Source organism: Sander vitreus, chromosome 1 (assembly GCF_031162955.1).
Source record: "Sander vitreus isolate 19-12246 chromosome 1, sanVit1, whole genome shotgun sequence".
NCBI lineage: Eukaryota > Metazoa > Chordata > Actinopteri > Perciformes > Percidae > Sander > Sander vitreus.
This window is the reverse complement of record NC_135855.1, coordinates 30,123,726-30,143,473: the sequence shown is the minus strand read 5'-3', so window position 1 is coordinate 30,143,473 and position 19,748 is coordinate 30,123,726. Positions and strand designations below refer to the sequence as shown.

Below are 19,748 nucleotides of genomic sequence, written 5' to 3'. Positions count from 1 at the left end.
CATCTTCAGCTGTGGTGTGAGAAAGAGGGACTATGAACTGACTCAATAACAAACTTATTATTTACATGCATAAAAATACAAACAAAACACCTTATAATATTTCCCATTTAGCTCCTTTAGCCTACATCTGGGAGCTTCCCAATCCAAGCAGATTTCTGTTATCAGCTGCTGAGCAGATTGAGAGCTGAGAGCTCTGATCAAAGACATTTTGACAGCAGCTTCTAAGTGAAGTGAGAGCGTTCCTGCATATACCAGCGTTTATGCAAGATTCCAGACTGATCTCACTATTGGAGTATGTATGACACGCCAATTCGTATGCCATTTTTGCGTGTTATGAAGACGCATAATCGTTTTGTAGCGTGTTTATCAACGCCGTTTGGCCTCCATTACATACATTACATGTGAATTATCGTAGCAAGTAGTATGAAAGGATGGAGGTTGGTTGGGGTGGCGGATGGGTAAAACACAGGACTTTCACCCAGGAGAGCCGGTGACGCTACGTGGTGTGTATGTTTACATCCGCTGTATACTGTTATTTCTCGTTTGTATTGCCTCGTATGTTTTTTTGTTTTGTTATGTTTTTCTTCATAAGTTTGTACACTTGATGTTCACGTGCTATTATTGCTTACCTAATTCTCTGTATACTGTATTTTGTCAATAAAAAAAAAAAGAATATTGACAAATGCCCATCAGAAATTACTAGAGCCCAAAGTGATGACTCTAAATGTCTTATCTGACCAACAGTTACAAACCCAAAAGTATCTTGTATACAAATATATGAAACCTGGCACCATAGATGGAAATGTCGGGTCACTGTGGTCCAGACTTAAATATCTCAGCAACCATTGGATGGATTGCCACAACATTTTGTACAGACATTCATGGTTCCCAGAGGATGAACCCTAATGACTTTGGCGATCCCCTGAGTTTTCCTCTAGGGCCACTATGAGGTTGACATTTGGGGTTTTACATCCCTGGACATGTTTAAAAAACTCCTCATACACCACCTGTTCACCACAGCCTACAACCTCCCTTAGCTGTCTTTCCCCCATAATTCTGTAAAGTGTCCTTGGGTTTCATGAAAGGCGCTATATAAATAGTAGTAAATAATAGTTATTATTATGACGCGCACGTAGGCTCGCTGCTGCACCTCAGTCAGAAGTGACAGAGAGGTGACTGTGGGAGAGTAAGACCTCGAGCTTGCCAGGTAATACTGGCATCTCTCTTCTACAGAAAGTCGCTAAATTTGTTCGCTAAGTTGGCAGCACCACCCCGCCCCCGCTGCTGTACAGATGCTTGTACAAAAGCATGCTGCGTGTGACGTCTTTTGCGCATGTAGGGTCGTTTGAAAGACACACACACACACATAAGCCCACACAGAGAGTCCTCAATTTATAAATGGGTAAAACCTAATGTATGATTTAGGGGTAAGATGCAAGCCATTACTATTTTAGTTAGGAGGTGAAGGCAACATAATCACATAAGCAGACCCTCACATGTATGAAAACAAAATGTTACAACCTCTATTCCAATTTTAGCAGTGCACACTGATAGGAAAACAAAATGAGTGCAGATAGACCACTTGGGAGACAAGAGCAACTTATTTCAATAATGCATTCACAACGCAAAACGAGAGGAGCTCCTTCCAAGTTCTGCATTTGGCTTCAAAAGAACATCCCTAATTTCACTGGTGGACTCTAAAGGATCTAAGTTGGTGCCAGGTGACTGAAGCACTCACTCACAGTGATGAGGTATGTCTCTCTGGATCAATGATTTTCCATCATTCATCTTGCTTTCCATCTCTGATATACATCTTTTGGTTCTTGGTAGGAATATTAATTTAGAGCAATTGGCCCACAGTATCTGCCTAAAATGTTTACCCTGATAGTAAACCTTGTTCAACATTATGTTTACTCAATTAAAAATGTTAGATTAAGTGTGTGATCTATATTTTAGAGTCCATGCTATGGATGTATTTGAATCACATAGCATGCATGTTCCTATAATTAACTCATTAAACTTAACTATACGGAATGTGGGGCAAAGGGGTGATTATCCTGCTCTTCTGTGTTATCTAATGAGATGCTGCTGATTAATAGTGGTAGACCGTAGCTGCTTAACCACACTCCATAATAATTCAAACATAGATCTAAATAATTCCTGTATCTGTGCATTTCTTTAATTACAGTGACTCTGTGTTAAATTTACTCTAAAGACACACCGTAAATAATTTACAGGACAACAATAACAAGATGGACAGTAATTTAAAGCATTAGGACACAAATGCAGTAAACTCCCCGAACTACATACGCTAATAATCACACAATTCTGTAAAACTCTCATTCTCCTCCATGACTAATCCGTCATGAAGATACTTGCACGCTCTTTCCCTTCCTATATATATATATATATATATATATATATATATAGTATAGTATAGTTGGCCTATAGTATAGTTTCGACACCAGAAAGGGTTATATGGGATTGGCTCTACAGTGCCCTTGTTCATCATAATTAAGGACTATGTCACCCTGTGCAACGCTGTGGCTGTTTAAAGTGTTGTTAAAAGTTTTTGGACAAAAATGGAGTTCTGAGAAAAGATATATCAAGCTTAGGCTACACAGACAACACTTGTGGCTTAGGTGGTAGAGCGGTCGTTTACCGATTGGAAGGTCGGCGGTTCACGCAGTCTAGTCAAAGTCGAAGTGTCTTGGGCAAGACACTGAACCCCAAATTGCCCCCGGATGCTGCGCAGTCGGTGTGTGACTGTGTATGAACGGGCGGCCGTGGCTCAGCAGGTAGAGCCAATATCTGGTTCCTTATGTCCACATGTCAAAGTGTCCTTAAGCAAGAACCCCATACTGCTCCCTCTGGTTAGGCCAGTGCCTTGCATGGTAGCCTACTGCCATCAGTGTGAGTATGTCTGTGAATGGTTGAATGAGAGGCAAAATGTAAAACACTTTGGATGAAAGCACTATATAAATCCATTCACGATTGAGGATTGAGGAAAATATCTAATTGCAAATTATTTTAAATGATATTGCAATTGTGATATGATTGAGGATATTGGAGGGAATGATCATTTTTGTATCATCCACATTTTGTGTCATTATTCTTATTTTCATTGAAAAATATTAAAATTTAAAAAATAAAATTATTATACTGTGATCTGTACCATACAAAGATGTTTTTCTTCAGTCTGTAGGACAGGACAGTTTGTAGGCTAGGACATCTCTGCAGGAACAGAATACTTTATTCAGAATGGTTTGACACATATTTTGCCTTCAATAAATATTGCGCCCCCCTGCGTTTTTGATATTGCAATGCAATTTCCATAAAATTGAGATTAATTGTGCAGCCCTACACCAGATAAAGGGATATAAACCTTGGTATGAATGGTATAGCAAAATCTCTAAGGCTGTACGAATCTCTAAACCTATTCACACTTTTACTTGGAGGAAGTGGCCAGTGTTTCCCATGTCACAGCTCTATTATTGCCAGACCCTGTATAGTGAGACAGCACCCTCCATTGCACTGTGGCTGGTATCTCTAAAATTGTGACTTCAAAAATAGCTTCTGGTATTGGTGGACCTTTTTGCTGTTGATGTTCACCACCAACATCGTGTGGCTAAACTACCACTCCTGATCCTGTGCCTGTCTAGGGCATCCAGATGCTTCTTCTTCCACCTTTTCCACCCACCAATTAATCCTGTGAATATCCTGGAGGAATGAATGGTGTTGAAAGAGCAGGATAAATCAATAAACACGAGTATTCCCATGCTTCCAGGGTCATGATGTAATCAGCAACAGTGTCATCAGTAGGAGAGGGGGAGCAGGCACACAGTATAGGTGAGGTAAATCTGATGAGGCTGGCAGGCAAGCCATACAAACTGACGGGCAAAGGGGGTGGTCTGGGCCCCAGTGTCCATGTTAAAAAAACAGGATTTGTTCTCCTTATCTTTGCCTGGCTGGCTTCATATTCCACTCCGCGCTGCCCCTATAGTACATTTACATTGTAGGCTAATTGAGCTAAATGGAGAGTGTGACCATTGTTGAGCCCCACAAGGGGACTTTATTCTGGGCCACATCTCCAAGGTGTGAAGGACAAGGACAGCAGGCTTCAGCTCCCATTTTCAGTGAGCCCACAATGTTGTCATGCTCCAGTAAGGTCACTGTAATGTCCTTTATGCAGATGAAAAATGACATGTATACCAGTGCTTACTTAGCTTTGCAGACGCTTTGTGTAAAACATAATTATATAACTCCCTAAATGTCATGTTCACATATTCTAATGCCAGCAAATAAATGCTGTAAACAATAGCCAATTGATTAAGCTGATGATCTTATTTATGTTTTCATTTAGACCAGTTGTGCTTCATCAAAAGCTCCATAGTGTGAAATAATGGCATACTGTATTTCATTATTTCCCATGGTGGAAATAATGAAATATGCCAATAAAGAGCTAATCCCTCTCAATAGAAGCTCCACTGGAAATTAAGAATTTGGTCCCTGCTGTGTGTTTTCAGTTGTGAAAAGGGTCGGATCAGCATATCTTGACAGCCAAACATTTTGAATCATGGGTGAAGGAGCTGCTCAAAAGTCAATGGGGAATAAGTGCGGGCTGTACTTTGGTAAACACAAAGCATCAGAAAAGCACTACACAAACTGCCTTCCCCTGCAGTCAGAAGGTAGAAATATACTTAGTGTTTTGCTTATAAAACATTACAACTAAACGTCATGTTGTAAAGTTGCATCAATGACAAAGCATTTTCATTTCTCAAAATGGAATTGATAGAAAGTTAACTTCAGGGACTAAAAGTCACTACCACGACCATTTGCCTGCATAGTCAGTCCCACACACATTAAAAACATGACTACATGTATGAAATCTCATTTAACACAATCATGAAACACATAACGAGACTGGCGTAAAATCCCTATTTCATTTGTCCCCCGAGCAGTGCCACTTCACGTTGTTGGATGTTGAAAGGCTTGCTTTGCTGTCAGATCCGAGAAGTGAACAGGTAGTGATGGTCTTTGTGCGTTGTCATCTCTGATTCAGCAGCAATGGAATCCCTTTGAGTAACAAGCTTCAAAACTTAGCTCCAGTAACTCAAACGGCCACAGACATCTCAATGATGTAGCCGCACTAAAGCCATTGCAGGGATGCACACACGCACTTGATTTACAAAGGAAGTAATAGACATTAGTCACTTGCTCTTACTCCTCCGCTCTCTCGCTTATAAACACACAGCCTGTTTACTGACTCCAGTCATGTCTCACCTTCATTCATGTCAATACCATTGATTTTGGAGACAACTCAAGAAGTACAAGAAATAAAGAGAAATGCTTCGAAACAAGTCTGCAAGGGACTTACTGCGTAAGGGACTGACTGACTGACTGCCTGTCTAATAGTGTGCAGAATGAATCAATATAACCAGATTACATGGGCAACCTATCAATAAACCTGCCAAAAGGAACAAAATACACTAATCTACACCAAGTAACCAGAATTTCTACCGTGGTCCTTCCTGTACAACAGTGCTACAGACTACAGCCTCAGAAGTCATTATAAAATAGAATCAATGCTTCTCTGCCACTGTATCGACAACACATCAAAAACCAATGATGGACTCGATGGATAACCGTCACAGCTGAAACTATAACCAAAAAAAAAAAAAAATAATAATAATAACCACAAAGTGAGATTCAGGGTAGTAAAAACTCAGTGGAGCTCTCAGCATTAGAGCAAAGGCACGCACTTAAACTACTTAAAAAAGCTACTTTGATTTAGAGCTAAACATTTCCAACATGCAGCTTTACTGCATCGTGTAGTAGGAGCTAAACTGGTTATTTTGTTTTCTCTTACGGCACTATTTCAGCTGGTTTAAGTAACAGTAGAGATTCTACCGGAATTGTTGATAAGAAACTAAAATAGATTGGGCAGACGAAATGCCTGGCGCCCTGGCCCTTATATTTATCACCCTGCTTTAACCCTTTATAGTCCTAAGAAAGTTTAAATTGGTTGGGTTTTGCTGCAGGTGGGTTGAATCTTCATTAAACGTGAACACCATCAGATAATGAATCCCATTAGCTACATCAACACAGCAGATATTCTTCCTTGGGTCCGAAAAAGCATAGCAAAGTGATACCCCATGGTCAAAAGCCAGGGTCAGTCTGAAGGGCAAATTGACAAATAGGGGTATGACATCTACTTTGAGACAAAGTAAGATGCCCACCCTCTATTTAGACTAATTAGAATATAAACAACACCAAACATCCCCTGGTTATAGAACAAAAACCTATAATGTCTCCGCCTGTCTCACGCAGCCAGAGGATCCAGAAATCCTCTCTGAGCCCTCCACTGAAATCATTAAAAATCAGATTACGCAGATTTGTTTCATAATGCATTCAAATCTATGCATGCAAGAAGCTGCTGTAATGACAAACGCTTAAAAAGAGATTTTATTTAGTCTTCTGTTGGAAATTCAAAATAGTGCTAATTAATAATCCTTGATTCTGCTACGCAATGCACATCATGATGTCCACACTGGTGTGGTCTCTGACGAAAGCATCTGCAGTCCATTGATGACAGAGGTCTGGCCATAAACACATAGCAACAATCAAATATATTTTTGTGACACTGCATGGAGTTAAGGTAGGATGACACATCCTTTGCAGCAGAATGAGAAAGGGAGAGAGATGTGTTGTGGGAAAGTCATTTTACCTGACCACTGCCCCGTTACGTGTCAATAGCACGTCCCCCAAAACAAGGTGATTTGAGAGACAGGAAATGTTGGCCCCCACTGACCTGAATCGTGCAGGTGTACTCCGAGTCGTCCAGCAGCCTCACAGTGCAATTGCATTCCCTGTCCAGACTCCTGATGCTGCTGCTCATCAGTCGACTCAGCATCTTCACGGTCGTCTGTGTACGGGACCAGGGAGAAGGGCGCACAGCACATACATACAACTTGTAGCCTATCTTATGTCACGTTAATGACGTCCCTGTTGTTTAGTCCAACACCTGGTCAGCGGCAGCGACTGTGCGGAGCGGCGGCGGTGGTGCATCGTTTTATCAGTGTGTGAGTGTTGACTGGCCGAGGTCCCACACGGTGCGTTTCTTGAGTCAGCGAGGAGTGGAAATAGTGCAACTGCTGCTGCACTCTCTCTGGTCCGGTTAGACTGTCACCCCCTCACCACACCTTCTCCCCCGGTCTCGTCGCCGTTGCCATGCCGCTCTGAATGCTTCTGGGCGGGCTGAGGCCGATGAGTGGCGAGTTTGTCAGCCAACGGAAGCAATGACTGAGATGCTGCCTTCACAGAGTTAACGACTGGTGCCGAAATTCCGATAGGCTGGGGTTCGTCGTGACTACAGCCACATGTTTATGAATAACCTAGTTTTATACAGTCTGTGATAATAACACAGCTTTTATGCTGCTGCAGAAATTGATGAGCGAACTGATAGCATATTGACATTCAACATTTTATCACGAGGCACCGAGGCTTTTTAAACACATGTAGCCTACGCCTGCCTAGCCTAGGCTACACATCCAAATTAAATAGTCTATAGACCTAATGTCATATGAATAACTATAACCATTAAATGCATCACCTTAACATTCGTATGCGCCCAATGACAAACGCACATCTCAGTAGCCAAGCACGAGCCATATTACCCCATTTACCACTTTGTTGGCTCGCGCTTTTTGTTTAATCGTGATATTTCCGACAGGACATGAAGGCAGCAACACACTTTGACATTGTTTTCTCCACAGGTTGATTACCTGTCGTTGTCACGTAGTCAGCACGGCTCTGCGTTACAGCCATGTAAAACAATAGAGAAACATTGTTTCTATCTGGCTTACACTGTAGCCTTGATGCCTCATGTAGCCTAACCAGTGTCAGTTTGATAGAAGGGCCAATTTGGGCTACTTTTGTGAAATAAATTAAAACTAAATTAGGCCTATGTTATAAAAGTTAGCATTCTACTTAGGCTACATTCACGAATTTCAACCGGAGAACTATACCCGCAGAAGGCAATTGATTAAGCTCTTTTAAACCAATGGGGGTTAAATGCCTTGCTCAAAGGTTACAGTTCCATGCAAACAAATGCCACCTAGCCTAGGCTATAGCCTATCTTGACGGTTATCAGCTTTGCCTGAGAGCAGTTTCTGTCAGGAGAAGGCTACTTTTAATATCCTAATATATTACTGCACAGACGGGTTTGTTGAATGAGTTTGAGCCAACCTGTTAACAGTAGCCTATCGTTTTCCGGTTTCCTTGATTGGATTTCCATCTGGTGGTGTTTTACGGTTAGTACAATAAAGTGGGGAAAAAAATAAATATAAATAATAGTAGCCTATAGCTAGGCCTACAACACCAGGAAAATACTCTACAAGTAAAAGACCTGCATTCAAAACCTTATTTTTATATAGGCCTATTATTCAAGTAAAAGTAGGTGCTACTCAAAGTATCGCAAGTAAAACGAATTGTGCAGTAGGCCTATGTCCTTTCAGGGTTTTACTATTATGACGTTTTCGGATTAATATTTGCAGGTGCATTGTTGCATTTTACTGCTGTAGCCTATTAAGGTTGTCTTAATTTATTATAATTTTATATGCTGTTAAGTAGTTTACATTAATGCATCCCTAAACAACCCCGATTACAGCTTTGGGACGACTTTTTTTGTTTTTCTGTCTTTTTCTTTGGAGAATTTGCGCAACCCACAAACCCATCCTAATCCTTCAAATGACAGACGATAACGAACGTTCAAAATCAACACATTTGGAGATAGTTTGGAGGGGTGTGAAAAAATAAGTAATAAGTAACTTAAGAGTAGGCTACATATTTGCCTGTGGTGTAATATGCTTAAACCTGCATAAAATGGATTTGAACCGGGGTTGCTGCGGCCACAACGCAGAGTACTAACCACCATACGATCACGGCGAGCTACGATGAGCTGGCTCCTGTCGGCAGTTAATAAGCGGATCTATCAGTGATAGTAACACCCAGCAATAATGTTAAAATGCTGCCCATCTGCCGTGACATTCACCCTCAATGCCGTGACCCGGATTTGAACCGGGGTTGCTGCAGCCACAACGGAGAGTACTAACCACTATACGATCACGGCGAGCTACGATGAGCTGGCTCCTAGGAGCTGGCTACTGTCAGCAGTTAATAAAGGGATCTATCAGCGATAGTAACACCCAGCAATAATGTTATCAAAATACAGCCCATCTGCCGTGACATTGACCCGCAATGCCGTGACCCGGATTCGAACCGGGGTTGCTGCGGCCACAACGCAGAGTACTAACCACTATACGATCACGGCGAGCTACGATGAGCCGGCGAATGTCGGGGGTTAATAAGCAAACTTATCAGTGATAGTAACACCCAGCAATAATGTTATCAAAATACAGCCCATCTGCCGTGACATTGACCCGCAATGCCGTGACCCGGATTCGAACCGGGGTTGCTGCGGCCACAACGTAGAGTACTAACCACTATACGATCACGGCGAGCTACGATGGGCTGGTGGATATTGCACTGCAACTACGCCATATGTTGAATAGCACAATACCTCAGCGGGTTGTGGTGAGTAATAATCCCCTTGTAGCTTACTGCTTGTTGTTTCTCTCTCATGGAAAGCTATCGTGGAGGACACAGAGCCTGCACATTTCCATTCAAGAATCTCCCCAACACCACCTTTTCTTGTTTTTCTTTTCATAATTTTTAACTGAGGTAACTTGCAGCATAGCTAGTATTGACTGCATAATAGTGACATCTGGTGTATAAACTGATAAACTGCTGGGGCTACATGTGATTCACTAGCTCTTCTCTGGTTGGCTGATTTTGCTGGTGACGTTGCACAGCTTCCCGTTTTTGTAACACAAGTCAACGTGCCACCGGTTACCAAACAGCATCGACCAAGTGTTTTAAGGCACGATTAAGGTAACGCTTCGCTACACAGCTGTGTATCATTTGTGCTTAACTTGTGCATGCATGTAACTCATTGACGCTGCGGCATTTTCTTATATTGTTGACAAATCTATGCATTGTTTTTGCAACTGTGTCGTCTTGTGGGTCTAAGAATTGGGTGCATGAATTTGAGTCGATGGCCAGAACTTCCAAATGTATCTAGTTAAAGCAATTCTGTAAATTCAGTATTGTTACATTTGCCACTGTTTGAACGTGCAGGTTATAATGCACTTTGTGTTAGAATTCACTGAATCTACTATCTGCTACCCAGTTTTGCACATAATGTCTGTGTAATTATGCCCATATACCTCCTTTATGGCTCATAGTGGAATAAAGAAAAGTCTAGAGAAATGTCTGCAATTGATGTGACTACAGGTTCACAAGGCATGTCTCATACATGTATTCACTGGTTCCGCAAGGGACTCAGATTGCACGACAACCCAGCACTGATGGCTGCTTTGAGGGACTGTAAGGAACTGTACCCTGTGTTCATTCTGGACCCTTACCTCCATAACAACACCTGTGTGGGTATCAACCGCTGGAGGTTCCTCGTCGGAGCCCTCGTAGATCTGGACTGCAGCCTCAGGAAACTCAACTCCAGGTATAATCATAAGGATAACATTCAGAAATATTGAATATCAATAAAGTTAGAAAAACACATATACGTATTGTCATATTGTGGTGCGTTCGACTCCTTCAGGCTGTTTGTTGTGAGAGGGAAGCCTGAGGAAGTGTTCCCCAAGCTGTTCGACAAGTGGAAAGTAACAAAGTTGACCTATGAGTATGACACAGAGCCCTACAGTCTGAACCGGGACAAAACAGTGACCACACTGGCCAAAGAGCATGGAGTCGAAGTCATCTACAAGATCTCACACACTCTTTATGATATATACAGGTATTACTCATGCTGAACATGTACACATATTGGGGCATTCACACATTGTTTTCTTCCTTCACTTAAATCCTATCCAATTGTTACTTCTGATCCGTTTTATTTCAGGGTTGTTTAAGACTGCTGCATCATACTGTTTGGATGGTGATTTTGTTATTGTCTGTCATGTCTTCATAGGATAATTGAGGAAAACAATGGGAAGGCTCCCCTTACTTATAACCGAATGCGGGCAATAGTGAAGACTCTTGGTCCCCCTAAGAGACCCATCCCAGCTCCAATCATGGAAGATACAAAAGGTACTACGAACAACACTAGATCGTGCCAGTGATTTATCATAATGTCTTTACGGAAATTAAAAACTAAAACCAATTGGTTTAAACATTGGTTTAAAGCTAACATAACATACAAGTGTAAAACTTGAAGCAGTGTTTTTTATATTTTTACATACATACATACATACGTCCTGTCACAGATGTGAAGACGCCTTGTTCAGAAAACGATGAAGAACTGAAGAAATATGGGATCCCTACGCTAGAGGAGCTCGGCCAGGACACAGCAGCTCTTGGACAGGAGCAGTTCCCAGGAGGAGAACAGGAGGCTCTGAGGAGACTAGATGAACATATGCAAAGAACAGTATTTCACTTTCACACACCTATTATTTCTCTCTACACCACTGAAACTCACTTCTGAGACACATGGAAATAACATTAATTTAGACGTCTTCTAAGAAAATCAAATTGAATAGAGAACTTTTTTAAAACCAGCATCCAATAAATACAATAAAGAATACTTTATTATTAAAGTAGTGGTGATAAATATAGTTGACACTTTGCAAAGCAAAGACTTATACATGTACAAAAGTACATGTATAAGAGTACATGAAAAGTACATGTGACTGATCCACAGTTTTTTATATTTTACATTCATAAATGTATGTGCTTTCATCATTTAGATGTTTTTTGTTTAACAAAATGTACCTTTCTTTGCTACTGAATTACATTTAATGAGATTTTGGAACAAAGATATATCCCACATTTCAACATTTTCTTGAAACAATATAATTAATGCTTTTTATATTTGTTGAAAACACTTTCTACACTTTGGAACTCTAAAATAATGTATACTGGTTCATTGTTAATATACTACAACATAAGAGTAAAATTTGATTAATTTGATATATTTTAATAAATATATAATACAAATATATATTTAACAAAAACATAAAAACCCTGGCACAGAAAATGTACATGTCCCGTCTTTGACCTATGCTCCCTCTTATTTCCGTTGTTTCATCTGTTTGTTTTTTTTACTTCAGGGATGGGTGTGTGGCTTTGAGAAGCCGCAGACTTCTCCGAACTCTTTGAGCCCCAGCACCACTGTCCTCAGTCCATACGTCACTTTTGGCTGCCTGTCTGCACGCACCTTCTGGTGGAGGCTGACCGATGTCTATCGGGGGGTGAGTGTTACGATTGCAGTACAGTTTTTGTAGGTAGTGTGCTACGCTAAGAATAAGGCTGCACAACTGATGGTCTATAATGGTATTATAACTTAACTTCCCTCAGTGTTTAATACATTTCAACAGAAACAAAAATAACCAAGATGTTGATTTAAAGGACAAATCCGGCCCAAAATGAACCTAGGGGTTAATAGCACGTGTACCGAGTCGACGGTTCTCTGGGATTTGTTTTCATGCTAATCGACTGTGACCAGTTTTAGCGCAAACCGCTAATTAGCTTATAACGCTAGTCATCAGGGCACGGGTAAAGTAAAAAGAAATCGCTATTTCTATACCACTAACAAGGCTCAAAATAGCACCACACTTCCACGGTAGCATAATTCGGGTCCCTACATGTAAACCGAAGCATTGAGAACTTTGTAAGTGTACAGACCGTTTATTTAAAAGAGTTTATAAAGACCGTACCGTTCACGTATACATGCTGGCGCCATCTTGGGAAAACAGTCACGACCAGTCGAACGCCGTGCAACGTGAGCTGAACTGTCACTTGAAATCTCCCATGGTCCGTGGTTTCCCAATGGGTCGATAGGAATTACTTTTGTGAAATGTAATTACATGGAAATGCATGAATTATATCTGTTTTTACATGACAGTTCAGCTCACATTGCACGTCGTTAGTCGTCCGACTGGTCGTGACTGTTTTCCCAATATGGCGCCTGCATGTATACGTGAACGGTACTGTCTTTATAAACTATCTTTTTAATAAACTGTCTGTACACTTACAAAGTTCTCAATGCTTCGGTTTACATGTAGGGACCCTCATTATGCTACAATGGAAGTGTGGTGCTATTTTGAGCCTTGTTGGTGGTATAGAAATAGCGATTTCTTTTTACTTTACCCGTGCCCCGATGACTAGCGTTATAAGCTAATTAGTGGTTTGCGCTAAAACTGGTCACATTCAATTAGCATGAAAACAAATCCCAGAGAACCCTAACTCGGTACCCATGTGTTATTAACCCCTAGGTTCATTTTGCGCCGGATTTGTCCTTTTTAAGCTATATAAAAAGGGCAGGAAATGTGTTACATCTTGTTGTATGGTCCCAACTTTAAAATTCTGTTAAAGCTTGACTTGGTCTGACTGCTGTGTATGTGTGACATTTGCAGAAGAAGCACTCAGATCCTCCAGTTTCCCTGCATGGCCAGCTACTGTGGAGAGAGTTCTTCTACACCGCTAGTGTGGGTATCCCTAACTTTGACAAGATGGAAGGCAACCCTGTGTGTACCCAGGTGGATTGGGACACAAACCCTGATTATCTGGCTGCATGGAGAGAGGTACTGAGTCCTTTTTAAAAATTATTTTAAATGGAAGTGATTGAACAGATGGAAAAGTATGCTGTTGGAAGAATGGTTGTCATGATAATTCAGTAGCATTGCTAATTTCCTGGATTTCCTGTCATCCTGAATGTTGTGTATTCCCTTAAGGCTCAGACTGGTTTCCCCTTCATCGATGCCATCATGACTCAGTTGAGACAGGAGGGTTGGATCCACCACCTGGCCAGACATGCGGTTGCTTGTTTTCTCACCAGGGGAGACCTGTGGATCAGCTGGGAAGAAGGGCAGAAGGTGTGCAAATGAGCTTGCCTCTATTGTAGATTAAGTTAAACCACCTAGCCCCACGGCACACGGCCCCACATTTCCACGTGGAGTTTACAGTATGTGGGAGAGAAGCTGCAAAATAACACCTCACAGTCTTGATGAAATGGTTTAGCAAAAGTCAACCAGACTATCCTTAAATGGGTACCTTTAGTTTTGATATCTGTACGGCACTGCAACACACTACAAAGTATTGATATAAATGACTAACACTTGAACTCATCAAAGTAAGAATGCGGATCACATCTAAAGGATTTTATCACTATCAAAGGTTTTTTCACCATATTTTAAAGGGGAACTCCGCCAATTTTACGAAATCAAAGTAGATTATAGTGAGTCCCGCATGTGTGAAAAAATGTTGTATAGGCCTTGAGTAGGGTCAGGTGGGGCTGAAGACTATAAGTTTTAAAAATAAAAAACATCTGCGGATGTGGAGTTAGAAAGAAGTGAGCTTACCAGACCTCTGCAGCCCACTCCTTATCTCTGCTTGAGCGCCTTGAGGCTACAAGAGCCACTACTAACATAACACACCCGAATCTCTGCAATCAAGTTGCATTGGTGGTAATGTAGCCGCCAGGTTTTGACAAGGAAAAGTATCTCTGGTTCTGCTGCATCAATTAATTTTTTAACTGTGCATTATGAGTCAGACAATGTTATTGGAGTGCAATGCTAAATCCGAGTACTCTTTAACATTTTGTTCACTGCCCCTGAAGGTGTTTGAGGAGCTTTTATTGGATGGCGACTGGGCTTTGAATGCTGGAAACTGGCAGTGGCTCTCAGCAAGTGCCTTCTTCCACCAATTCTTCAGAGTCTACTCCCCTGTTGCATTTGGCAAGAAGACAGACAAAAATGGAGACTACATCAAGTACGATCATAGACCTGATAAGCTCAAGTTATCACAAATGATACAATGATGCTATTTGAAATAATCTTGCCTCCACTCTACTTTATAGAAAGTACCTTCCTCTTCTGAAGAAGTTCCCGGCCCAGTATATCTATGAGCCTTGGAAAGCTCCGCACAGTATCCAGCAGGCAGCAGGATGCATTGTGGGGCAAGACTACCCGCATCCCATAGTTCAGCATGAAGTGATCAGCAAAAAGAACATACAGAGGATGAAGTTAGCTTATGCCAAGAGAGCAGACCCTGCTGAATCACCCAACAAATCACCCAGCAAAAAACAAGGTATTGCAAGAGACATAAACCTGTATGAGAGGTTCATCCACTCTGGATGTTAGTCATGTTTACAGAGAAACATGCTTCTTTAATTCTTCTCTTTATGTTTTCCTCCTAGGTGTAAAGCGCAAGGCTCCATCTGTCATTGACATGATGATGAAGAAGAAAGATAGAAAAAAGTAATAGTATACAGATGAATACAAAGTAATAGGGTTATTGTGTAATCTATGACTGTTCATTACAAATCACTAAATATATACGGTTTGTCTCATTTATGTGTGCCGCAGTTTACAATGTCTACTTTTTTATTACACACTTCATTACCATTTTATATTTTGAATTCTGTTTTTATTTTGCATATTGTATCTATTTCAATGCTTAAAAGTAATTGTTATAGGTTATACTTGAGTGTTTCTTGCATGGTGAATAAGTTCAAATGTATCAGGATTGATGGTCTCATCTTGTTCAAGGCTGCAGTTTGTATTGAGACGACGTTGTGTCTGCTTCAAGTTGACCTTTTTATTGTTTTCTGTAACTGAAATGATATCATGCCTTGCTGTTGCATCTTAGAAAGTGAATGTTTATTTTTTTACTATTTACATTGCATGACTACTCCGGTGTTATCGAATCCGATTTAAAAATTCATAAAAAATATATTCAAGGTATTCGCAAGTAAGATTTTTTTTTTCAATGCCTGTTTTATCAGCGAAATATTGCTTGATTTCTGTTTTCAGTAGTTTTTCCTGCTTTAGGGTGAAACATCAAAATGTATAATTTGGCATCTTAGACCAGCAAATGGCCAAATTCAATCCAAACTGGTGGTATTTTTGGAGCTCTCACTATTACCACTAGAGGACACTGTAATTCCACCTGCAGTCATGCAGGTACATCAGTTTTCGATTGGTTAAGTTTAATAGGCTTTAATCTGAGTTTTAGAATGTTTGACGATTGTGTACACACTTAGCAGCTTTGGTCAACACTGAGCAGCAGTTCATAATGTGCAAAGAAAATGACACAAAAAATGTTACAAGCCTTTAACATTTCTACAAAAAATAATAAAAACTAGTTAGAAGAATAGCTATCAAAAAGATCCAGCCTTTACATTTTACATTTGCAAAGCAATAGCCATGATAATAGGGCAAGCACTATTTCAAATTCATTTGGAGCATAATTTGTAAGAAACGCTTTTTGTGTGTAATGAAATAAGTGATATTATTTTGCATAATTAATCAAATATATATATATATATATATATCTCACACATAAAGTTCCATTTTATTTTCAGGGTGCAGTGATTCAATTGAAAAGTATTAATTCCTAAAATGTTGAATTAAAAACAGGCTAAATTTATCCTATTCATCATTATGGCCATCAGCCCCTGTCTAATCAGGAGTATGCTGCAATGTTCACTAAGGCTCATTAGTCAGTATAGGCAGCATACTGTATGTTGACAGTCTGTGCATGTGATTGGTAGTGTGTGAGCAGTCATGAGTGTGGCGCACACAGCTGTCCTTGTAGTGCAAGTCTTCTCCTGTTTCTGCTTCCTTGGAGCTGACACTGGTATGAATATCCAGAAGATGATGTCACAACCTCAACAGCGACCCAGACGGCTGTACAAAGCCAAGCTCAGTTTCCACAGAGACCTGTCAAACATCAAAACAATCTGCTGTCCAACTGTGCATGCGCGTGTGGGTTTTTGGGGGTACTCTTGGCAATACATTCTCACACCAGAGCCATACAGAACTGCTTGAACTTTAATCACTTAGTTTTATTGGAAATGTTATGTTTGTTCTGAGACGTGATCTTAAAGTCAGTATGTATTCTGCAATTGTGGTCCTATAAACATGTCAAGTTGGCCCCAGCCCCATAAAGATTCATTCGTCTGTGATCAAAATCCCATTTATAGCTGCCTCCATCCCTGTTTGTCCACTGGTTTGCCCCACTCGCTGTCTGTCCATGTTGACACCTCACAACTCACACCATCTTGGATCTGTGTGCTGTAATATCCCAGTTGGATTAGAACATCCTGTTCCCATGCAGCTGGTGTTTCATGTAGCTTAAATAGTAGTGATTTACCTCAGGAGTTTATTTGCTCCACAGGCAGTAACATCAAACAATTAGTTCCCGCTTTCTACAAAAAATAATAAAAACTAGTTAGAAGAATAGCTATCAAAAAGATCCAGCCTTTACATTTTACATTTGCAAAGCAATAGCCATGATAATAGGGCAAGCACTATTTCAAATTCATTTGGAGCATAATTTGTAAGAAACGCTTTTTATTATGACATTACAAAATAATATGAATGCACTCAACCACTTTATTAGCCAACAGACCCAAAGAGTAAACTCTTAATACTGACACTCACTCATTGAGGAGCTGGGTTCATCACCTTATCAAACATTTTCTGAAGAATACCACAACATAAGTGGACATGCCCATGTTACCTATTCTAATTTTATGCTTCAATGTTAGCCGGCAAATGATAGAGACCCTTGCTACGTCAATCATCACGTGTACCTGTTGTGAGGCTACTTTACCTGATGAGAAATTACAGACAGCACCTGTTCATAACAAAAATGTTTAATTGCACGGAACTATAACTACAACTCAACTTCATTGACATTCATTTTTACAGACATTGTGTGTGAGTCAAGGGCATAATGGTTGAGGCTGAATGCAGGTGTTCTCCGATGGCCAGTTTACACTAAAAGTTCGCAATTTTCTCTTTTAGTCGTATTTATGACATTATAACCAGAGAAAGTGCAAGGGGAAGTTGTGAGTGAAAGGTTCATGTGCAAATGCTGAAAGGTCACTATTTATTGGATGTCTATGGAGCTGGTGAATAAATGCCACAGTGAAACTGAAGAGCTGACAGTTGGCCAACCTGCTTCATACCTTTTGGTCTATCCCTATCACATGCACACACACACACACACACACACCGCTGCACACATCCTCAACAACAACAGTCATCTAGACCTGGGCTTGTCCATTACCACTCTGGTTCTAACAACTGATTATAACAATTTACATTTGCCCCGCAGTGAGTTCCTTCCATTTCTGACAGTGCACAATCTTGTTTGCAAAAGACAGATAATGCTATCAACAAAGCCAGAAGTAGTGATCTCAGAGAGCATCATCTGTAGCCCCTCTATGAATCTGCCAGACTAAAAAGCACAACAGGATTTTGAGAAAGCACTATACATAGCAAACCATGACACAATGGACATGCAATGTTAAAATCTTGCCCCCCCACCGACCCCAACTGAATTCCGATTTGGAGAGGAATTGTTAAAACACTGATGTAATGATCTTTTTTTATGGAAAGGAGGCATAATGTGACATGGATTCCCAAAATACATGGAAATAAAACTTAATGGAAACGTTTCCTTTGGATATCAAAGAAGCAAAGGCTAAAGAATCTTTTTTCTTCAATTTTTTTTAACAAGATTTCAACTTCTGCCCAACAACATGATTGCACATTTTTCTGTATCTTCATCAGCATTAGAAGGTCCCCCTTCAGCCATCAGCAGTTGGGTAACATGTTTAGTGGGGATTCACTGTCGAATAGACTCACACAACATTCTCCCAGCCTCTGTAGTGTTTCCACACCCAACTGTGCTTTGATCTCTCTGTACACACCTCGTCCAGAATATCCAGACCATGCTGAGGCAATTGTGTTTTCCAGCCCCTAGACAGAGGACTGGCAACCATACATGTCTATCACTGCAGGGTGTATGTTTGTGTGTGTGTGTGTGTGTGTGTGTGTGTGTGTGTGTGTGTGTGTGTGTGTGTGTGTGTGTGTGTGTGTGTGTGTGTGTGTGTGTGTAGGGTGTGTTTGTTTATGGGAATCACTCATGGAATCCATTCTGAAAGGCCATACTGTGTGTCCATGTTGGGGGGTTAGAGGTCCTTCATTGTGAAATTAGTTATTTGTCTTTTAATAGTTTCTCTTATTTTGAAATAAATTCTTCAGTAAATCTTGGTTTTTAAGTTGAGTCAGTGGGTCACCTCCCTGGCAAGAAAAGTGGAAAATGTGGGAGTTACGGTGGACCATGATGGATGGATGGAACAACAAAAAATGTAAATAGCTGAACAGAAGGCACGTTGGCATGCGTAATATGACGAGTGTATGTGGTAACGAGAGAACATTTGGATTCATATCTTTGATCTTGATTTAGGGACTATACTCTGAGGAAGCTGTAAATCACAGTACTGGTGCCAGTTCCAATCAGTTCGAAGAAAAGTAGTTTGCAGCTTGTTTACCCTGCAAAAAACAAGTACATAATAAAATAAAATAAAAATATAAAAATATAAATATAAATAATTCTTAAAGGTTTGTTTTGATAGTTTTTAGTTCTCCCCTTACTCGTTAGTTACATTTTTACATAACTATGATTTGTTTGATCAGAAACAAAAATGTTAACAGGATACCTATTTTCAGACAGAAGTCACATTTTTATATGAATCACGTTAAACCAAACCAACGCATCCCGTAAAGTACAGAACATTTCAAATTCAACTGCTAATCAAATTTGTGTGTATGAGAGAAAGACTGTGTGTACGTGTGTGTGTGCATGCTTGTGTGAAGATA

At 40.5% G+C, this 19,748-nt stretch overlaps 2 protein-coding genes and 1 non-coding gene across 5 annotated transcripts in view; 1 reads left to right on the top strand and 2 right to left on the bottom strand.

Annotated features, from left to right (window-relative positions):
• Positions 1 to 9,642, bottom strand: part of LOC144519143 (FERM domain-containing protein 5-like) — a 77,522-nt gene extending 67,880 nt beyond the window's left edge. Inside the window, exons 1-2 of one of the 2 annotated variants that reach the window (XM_078252079.1) lie at positions 9,622 to 9,642; positions 6,812 to 6,925 (exon numbers count right to left, since the gene is read on the bottom strand). In XM_078252079.1, coding sequence (XP_078108205.1) covers positions 6,812 to 6,925; positions 9,622 to 9,642 — 135 coding nt within the window. Of the gene's footprint in view, positions 1 to 6,811; positions 6,926 to 9,621 lie in introns of those variants that run through there. The other variant, XM_078252088.1, reaches the window with a different exon arrangement.
• trnah-gug (transfer RNA histidin (anticodon GUG)) lies at positions 9,260 to 9,331 on the bottom strand. Its single transcript has one exon. It is a non-coding gene; the product is annotated as a tRNA-His (tRNA).
• cry5 (cryptochrome circadian regulator 5) lies at positions 9,411 to 15,818 on the top strand. 2 transcript variants are annotated; one of them, XM_078252065.1, is made up of 11 exons: positions 9,411 to 9,594; positions 10,354 to 10,579; positions 10,679 to 10,873; positions 11,048 to 11,166; positions 11,343 to 11,503; positions 12,186 to 12,326; positions 13,491 to 13,658; positions 13,809 to 13,949; positions 14,693 to 14,844; positions 14,933 to 15,162; positions 15,272 to 15,818. In XM_078252065.1, exons 2-11 carry the CDS (start codon positions 10,365 to 10,367, stop codon positions 15,334 to 15,336), a joined length of 1,587 nt encoding a protein of 528 aa, XP_078108191.1. In that variant the 5' UTR covers positions 9,411 to 9,594; positions 10,354 to 10,364; the 3' UTR covers positions 15,337 to 15,818. The 2 variants fall into 2 exon arrangements, with proteins under 2 accessions (XP_078108191.1, XP_078108181.1); XM_078252055.1 differs by lacking the exon at positions 9,411 to 9,594 and adding an exon at positions 9,601 to 9,951.
• The last annotated feature ends 3,930 nt before the right edge of the window (positions 15,819 to 19,748 follow it).